Source organism: Diorhabda carinulata, chromosome 3 (assembly GCF_026250575.1).
Source record: "Diorhabda carinulata isolate Delta chromosome 3, icDioCari1.1, whole genome shotgun sequence".
NCBI lineage: Eukaryota > Metazoa > Arthropoda > Insecta > Coleoptera > Chrysomelidae > Diorhabda > Diorhabda carinulata.
Genome location: NC_079462.1, coordinates 19,505,319 through 19,513,230, shown reverse-complemented (window position 1 = coordinate 19,513,230; position 7,912 = coordinate 19,505,319). Strand labels below are relative to the sequence as shown.

Sequence of the window (7,912 nt, the reverse complement as noted above, 5' to 3'; positions counted from 1 at the left end):
CCTCACAAAGAAAATACCAAATACAAGAAATGTAAAAACTCACGTGAGCAAGAACTTGAAAAGTCTTGATCTGAGAGTGACTTTTCTTGTTTTATCAAAGAAAAGTTTTATTTTTTTTTAATTAAGAATTCAAAATTCAGTCTGTATGTTGATGCAAGTTAGTTTTTTATTTATTTTGAAAACCTTTCATAGACAAAAGTTGTAAGAGTTTGTTTTTCACTTTTTTGTAATACTAAATATTTGAAACTGATTAACACATTGACCTTATTAACAACTAGGTAACTGAATAAAATATTAATTGAATTTTCAATATCACAAATGGATAACTCATTTTGACTTCAAAATAATAAAAACGCTGGGAAGAAATTCTCATTAATCTAAAAATTACTGTTTATTTAATAAATAAAAACAATAACTACCAATTAATCAAAAGCGAAGGCAAAAATTAGCAATCATCAAAAAAATATTGATTTTTTTCACCAGGATTTCCCAGAAAAATTATTTTTCTAGTTTCTGTATTATACTGTATGGATTCCTAAAGTTTATAATATAGTTCAAAATATTTGTATTGAATAATAAAATATATAATCAAATAAAAAAATACAAATCAAATTTGAGATTAATTTAACAACATACATAGATATTACTCAATTTTTTTGTTCATCACCAATATTGTTTCTAAAAATTAATTTACACATTTGAAATATTCTTGAGAACCTTTGGGATCCGGTTTAATGGTTTTCTTGCCTTTTTGCCAATTAGCTGGACACACTGAAAAAAAGTTTGTATATAATTTTTTTCACTTTCTTCAAATTCCATACAGGGTGATTCATTAAGAATGTCCAATCTCTGAACTGTAGATTCTAGACCTCAAAATATGATGCCTCAACATGCCTTATGCAAATATTGCTAGTTTCCGACATACGGGGTGATCACAGTTTAAATTTAAATTTTGATTTTCGCAATATTTTTTTATGTTTTCACAATTTCTCTTTGAAAGTTGACAATTTTTCGTTTTTTGGCATGAGGAATCATAATTTGCACTCTAATTTAACATTGCTAATAGAGGGCGATAGTTACAGTTGTTTGTGTTAATTAAATCAAAGTAAACTTTTTTTGGGCTAAACTTACAACTAAAATGATAAAAAAATATTAAAAAGCATTAAATTCTACAAAAAAAGTTACTCTTCTTTGATTCGTTTAACTCAATCGGTTATCGAGTTAATTGCTTCTAAAAAGTTCAATAAATTTTAATTTTTTCATAAAAAAAATTTATTATTCCTTAAATATGTAACAATAACAAATTTGTAAACAAAAATAAAAAACTTCAAAACAAATGCTCAAAATGCCCACCATTTACTTCAATACACTTTATGATCCGCTTTCGTAAAGATCTCTTAATATCAAAATCACATTGTGTCGCTATTAGACAGTTTGTGTAGAGTTTAATTTTTGTTTTTTTTTTTAAGTAGGCTTGTGTCACTTTTAGACAGTTTGTGTAGAAGCAAAAATTGGATAATAATGAGAATAAGTAATACATTAGTATACCATTTGTTAACAATTTAGTAATGAACAAGTGAAATAGTTATTTATCAAATAATGCCTAGGTATAACGATTTTTCCAATAATGAGATGCGCGATATGATTTGTGTGTTTGCTCAGTCAAATTATAGTGGTCCTGCTGCGGCTCGAAGATATTCACAATTATTCCCAAATCGAAGACAACGCAATTACAAACTGTACCGAAATCTTTACCACCGCTTAGGTGAAATGGGGTCTTTACGCTCTAAAACTGAGCACGATGCTACAAAAAAATCATTACCGATGGAGAAGATGAAATTTAAATTTGTGTTACGGAGAGTCCAGATATCAGTACTCGCCGATTAAGTCTGCAAACAGGTATAAGCCAATCATCTGTTTTTAGAATACTGAAGAGGGAAAAATTGCATCAATATCATTATACTCCTGTTCAGAATTTATTACCTCAAGATTTACCTAAGCGTCTACAATTTGCCCATTTTTTGCAAGATAAACAAAATGTTAACCCAGATTTTCTGGATACAATTCTTTTTACTGATGATGCAACATTTACCAGACGAGGAATATTTAATTATAAAAATAATCATTTGTGAGATTCTGAAAATCTACACGCTAAGAGGGAAACACATTTTCAGCACGAGTTTAAGGTTAACATTTGGTGTGGTGTAATATGTGGGTATTTAATAGGTCCTTTTGAACTGCCAACCAATTTAAATGGACCTCTTGGCCACCAAGAGGCCCTGATTTAAATCCTTTGGATTTTTCAATTTGGTCGCAAATGAAGGCATTAGTTTACAAAGAAAAAATTACTTCTCTTCCACAACTGCGACGGAAAATAGAAGAAGCGGCAGATGTAATTAAAAATAATCGACAAGGATTATTTGATATTAAGAGATCTTTACGAAAGCGGATCATAAAGTTTTTGATTGAAGTTTTTTATTTTTGTTTACAAATTTGTTATTGTTACATATTCAAGGAATAGTAAAATTTTTTTATGAAAAAATTAAAATTTATTGAACTTTTTAGAAGCAAATAACTCGATAACCGATTGATTACTTTGATTTGATTAACACAAACAAGTATAACTAGCGCCCTCTATTAGCAATGTTAAATTAAAGTGCAAATTATGATTCCTCATGCGAAAAAACGTAAAATTGCCAATTTTCAAAGAGAATCTACAGTTCAGAGATTGGACATTATTAATGAATCACCCTGTATAATCATTCAGGTAGCAAGCAACAAATGATATTTTATTGTTGAAACATGAATTCAACATGATCCCTATCCGTATATATCGCATAAGGAGCGTTTCATCTAACTTTCTGGAACAAATGTTTTCTACTTATTGAAACATACTCTTGTTTTAAATCCACAAATAGGAGCTTCAGATTTAGTCCTTGGTCATAGCTATTATTCTGTATTGCCTTCAGAATGAAAATTTGATCACTAGTTGACTTACTTTTGAAAACTCCCCGGTACTCACCCACTTGTTCAGCCAAAAATTTTCCTAATCTATTTCTTATAATTCTAGCTGTGAATTTGTATACGACATCCAACAAAGTGATAGCCCTATAACCCACATAGTTTGTCACATCCCCCTTCTTAGGTACTGGGTAAATGTTTACCTTATTCCATTATTTGTTTCTAATCAAATTATATATTCACTCCCTCAATGGTTCACCACCATACTTTATAACTTCTATTGCAATCTCATTACCTCCCACACTTTAGCCTATTTCTTTATATTATTTCCTCGTTTCCCTCTGTTTCATAATTCAGCAGTTCATTGAAATATTCCCTCCACCTGTGCAGTTTCTCTTTTTTTCTTCCTATGAGTGACACATCTGTAATATTTCTGACAGTTCACGTTTGATACCTTACTTCTTTTTCACTCCTGATGAAAATTTCTAATAACTTTGTTCATATAATGTTCTTCATTTTTCTTTCAGTTTGTCCTCCAGATACTTTCGTTTCCTCCCTCTGTACATTTTCTTTGCTTTTTTTATGCCTACTCTGGTTTTACTTCATCCTTTGGGTGTTGTGACATTCTCTGTCTTGCTTGGTTTTTTTCCTTCTAATGCACTTTTGCAGTCTTCATGAAACCATTCTTTTGTGTCTTCTCCAATCTTCCTACTTCTTGCTGAGTCAATTATAGATGGGAAAAAGATATGAAGGTCGAACTCATCATAATGTAAGAAAAAGGAAAAATAGTGGATAGTCAATGTTGTTTACTCGACCAAGCATATTGTTCAGTATGAACGGACTTACAATTTTTGTTGCAGTCCAAAGATATCTACCCATACGTGCTTGCAAGATCTCACTGTTAAATCAAAACAATTGAGGGAAATAAAACATTCACATTTTGTGAAAGCTTCACATGTGTTACTAGTTTTGTGAAAAACACGTGGTTCACGAATAAAGAGGATCCATTAGTTGTATTTTGTAATTCACGGGACAGGGAAAGTGTTAAAATTAAATAGTTAGATATAAGAGTAAATTTCTTATGAAGAATAAAAAAAAAATGTCGAAGGTTTCTTGATAGATGAAAGAGCCAGGTAAAATATATCAATAATTCTTACCTTCACCATGTTTATCAACAAACTGAAGAGCTTCAATGATTCTAATAGCCTCATCTACATTTCTACCAATGGGCAAATCATTTATTGTTATGTGCCTCAAGATACCATTAGGATCAATAATGAACATTCCTCTTAATGCAATACCTTCTTTTTCCAAAAGAACATCATATGCTCTAGATATTACTTTATTAATATCGGAGAGAAGTGGGTAACGGATACTGCCCAAGCCACCCTCCTATAAAAAAATTTTGTGGATATATTGGATAATGAAATTGATTGACAAACATAATGTCACATTTAAATAATTATAGATATTTTTATATTGATAACATTATTGATGATACATACACTTCTCTTTGTGTTGATCCAAGCTAAATGTGAAAAATGGGAATCTATTGAACACCCAATAACATCTGCTGATATAGCCTTGAAGTCCTCGAGTTTTTCTTCCAAAGCAACAAGTTCAGTTGGACAAACAAACGTACTACAAAAATAATGTACTCAAAAACACTGAAATAAATGTATGTTGAATAAATATTATTTGGACAACACTAGTAAACCCCTATCAATCTACTATTAAAACTTATCATATAATTATATACATATTATTTAACACTAGTTTTTATCCATATCCAAAAATATTTACACAATTCTTTTTAATTGGTCTCTAAAGACTTTGAATGATTCTTAACATTGTATTGTGACATGCCAATAATTTAAATTTATTGATTGCACCTTAATACTCAAGATTTATGTATTGCTTTGGATTAGGATTTGATATTATATATTCCTCAGTAAAATTAACATATAATTTTTTAACTTTAACTAAAAAATTGTAGTGGAATGGAACAAAAAAATTTTATATGATATTGAAATTTGACAAATATAAAATTTATGTATCATTTGTACTTGTGATTAGCCTTGGTAATGAAATCTATAGCTGCAGACGCTTTGACGGTGAGAATATTATTTTGGCAAATGTCTGGATTAATTCCCAAGTTTTAATTAAGTTACATGGTAAGGACACATACATAAACAAAGTAATTACGATATATACCATTTCTTGCATTCTAGCAAATTTGCATGTATCGCAAAATTGTAAGAGCAAAAAAATCGACTGGGGCGACACCAATCACAGCACCGAGAGGCAATCACAAAATTGTATTTTTCTTAGTAAAATCTTAAAGCTAATAGTAGTAGCTTCAAAATGATATAAAATATTGTAATGTTCCTTGCTATCACAGTCCAGCAATATGTTATGATCTGTAACCAATCTTTTTATACTTGTTTACAAAAGTGCTAATTAGGGGTAACTTCCTCTGTCAATAACATACAAGAATCCTACTTGAAACTGGACACAAAACGTGATTAAGCTACTTAAGAGGTCACCCTATTGTGATAAGGCCAGAGTCAGTGAAAAGTGGCCAATACACTGAACATAAATCAGTCTGCTGTTTCCAGAGTTTACCGTCGTTACCAAGACACTGGAAACTTTAATCGAAGAAGTGGTTCTGGAAGAAACAGGTGCTCTTTCGAGAGAGTTAACCGATTCATTATCAGCACATCCCTGAGAAATCGAGTTCTCAGAAGAATATTTAAGGCAGCTAACCTTATTTATAATTAACTCCAGCCCACCCTACGATTTACCAGAGAATAAGTTAATTGGATTGATGAACAATGGAGATCTGTTCTCATCTCAGATGAAAGCAGAGTGTGCTTGCATAGTAGCAATAGAAGAGGACGAGTCTAAAGAAGACCTGGAGAAAGATTTGCATATCAATGGAAGCAAGAACCGAGTTGTTTTTTTATTGAATTTGGTGGTGGAGGGGGGAGGATGATGGTAAACCGATACATAGAAGAAATTTTAGAGGATCACGTCGTTTCCTAAGTCATCGCCAGTTTCCTTGGTGAAAACCTCATCAATGGCCATCCACATACTGCAGGTTCCTTATTGAAGTATTGACAGATGCCAAAATTGATGCTATGTATTGGCCAGCATATAGCCTGGGCTAAATCCTAGTGAGTATTTATGGGATGAGAGTTTGGACTAGAAATCCTGCACCAGTCATGAAATCGAACCTCAAAACAGCGCTCACTGAAAATGAAGGGATTAGCCATTGAACGAGATCAAATAGAAAACTTATTTGATCCATGAAAAAGCGACTAGAAGCTGTTGTTTGGGGCAGGGGAGGGAACACTAAATATTGATAGGTTAATTTCAAATAAACTATTATTTGATGAATATAAGCTTGTATTTTCTTCACTGTTAATTATAACCCTTTTTCTTTGTTTAGGATTCCTTTTTGTTTTATTTTTTCTTTACAATAAAATAACAACAGACAACTCATTATAATGGCTTTGAGATGATAAAATCAAAAAAAGATTTTTTGCTAGAAAATTTTGACCCTGTGTGTGCGACTTGACTAGATTTTTTTGCTCACAACTGTATATAATATATTGAAACAGTCTGTTTGATGTGTTTCTTCACAAAAACTTTTATTTGCAGTAATAAAAATACTTACAAGTCTAAGGGATAGAAAAATAAAACCACATATCTTCCTTTGTAGTCTGCTAATTTTATGTCCTGGAATTGACCATTAACTACAGCTGTTCCACAAAAATCTGGAGCTGGCTGTTGAACTCTTGGACCAAGTAAAGATGAGGCTAAAAAATAAATAAGTTATACTTCATTGTTCATTGGCTAAATGTTATCTAAAGTGGCAGCAACAGTAGATTTTTATTAATTGGTTCAACAATAAATAGTTCAAAATGTGCTATTCAAACAATAAAAATGTGGTTATAGAATATGTTGAATGTTCTGATACTGTTGTGGCTACATAGTTTCTGAGGACTAGTTGTTAAATAGGAAATAGACCATATTTACAGAATGAATTTCATTCAATGTATTTAAAGTAATATTTATTGGTTCTGCCGCAAGTTACCTACTCTAGTGCCACTTTATCAGTATTATGGTACTTACTAATAGCAAAGTTTCTATGAACTATTTGTTTTGCTGGTACAGTTCTCAATAATTGTGGCACCTACAACAATTATCTTATAATAAAGGAATTGTATTCATGGATAGGGAGCATTTTGATTACAATACACTTTTGTTTAATTCTCAATAAATGATCATATTTTCTGATATTTTAAACAGAAAAATGGTTATTACTGATTATAGAAAATTGTTTATAAATATAAGAACAAAGGTCATTTCGGTTTCAGTTAGAAGTGAATTGTGTAATATGATTTTGATATGTATTTAATAAATCTTTAACAACTTATATAAATTGAAATAAGAAATAATAATATTAAATATTATATACGCCGAAGCCAAAAAAATTCATTTGCACTGTATAAAATGGTTTAATTTATATAACATAACCTCAATGTTTATTAACTCTTACCCTATTAATAAAAGTCTTGAATAAACCAGCCATTATAAATTGAAATGTTAGATATTCGAGTTGTTTGACTTAATTCAATGGAAAATAATACTAAGTAATAAGTTTAACCCAACAATGTCTAAATTCAAAATGACAAGTCATAAAAAAGCACATGAATGTCAAATGCTAATTTAACAGACACATGTTTTAGTATGATTATTTGATTGGCTGTATTTGGAGTAATTTGATTCGTTGAAATTTATTAAACTAAATAATTACATGTTATTACTATAAGCGAAATTTTAATTTTGAAAGTTAATTGATTATTATTTTATTTGATAGGTTTAACAAGTAGGCAATTTTTTCCACTAGAAAAACCCATTAAATGCAAATTTATAACGTTATACG

The 7,912-nt window shown here is 30.4% G+C and overlaps 1 protein-coding gene across 1 annotated transcript; it reads right to left on the bottom strand.

Annotated features, from left to right (window-relative positions):
- Nucleotides 1–366: 366 nt before the first annotated feature.
- On the bottom strand, nt 367–7,706 carry LOC130891192 (peroxiredoxin 1-like). Its single transcript, XM_057795794.1, has 6 exons — nt 7,526–7,706; nt 7,099–7,159; nt 6,641–6,782; nt 4,467–4,602; nt 4,119–4,353; nt 367–771 (listed from the first exon to the last, which is right to left on the bottom strand). The coding sequence occupies exons 1-6, from the start codon at nt 7,556–7,558 to the stop codon at nt 686–688; spliced, it is 693 nt and encodes a 230-aa protein (XP_057651777.1). The 5' UTR covers nt 7,559–7,706; the 3' UTR covers nt 367–685.
- Between the last annotated feature and the right edge of the window lie 206 nt (nt 7,707–7,912).

Coding starts and splice junctions, on each gene's coding strand:
- LOC130891192 (XM_057795794.1), bottom strand. CDS start 7,558: ATGGCTGGTTTATTCAAGACTTTTATTAATAGG. Junction 7,160..7,525: donor TCAAGACTTTTATTAATAGG/GTAAGAGTTAAT, acceptor TAATTGTTGTAG/GTGCCACAATTATTGAGAAC. Junction 4,603..6,640: donor TTTTTCTATCCCTTAGACTT/GTAAGTATTTTT, acceptor TTATTTTTGTAG/TACGTTTGTTTGTCCAACTG.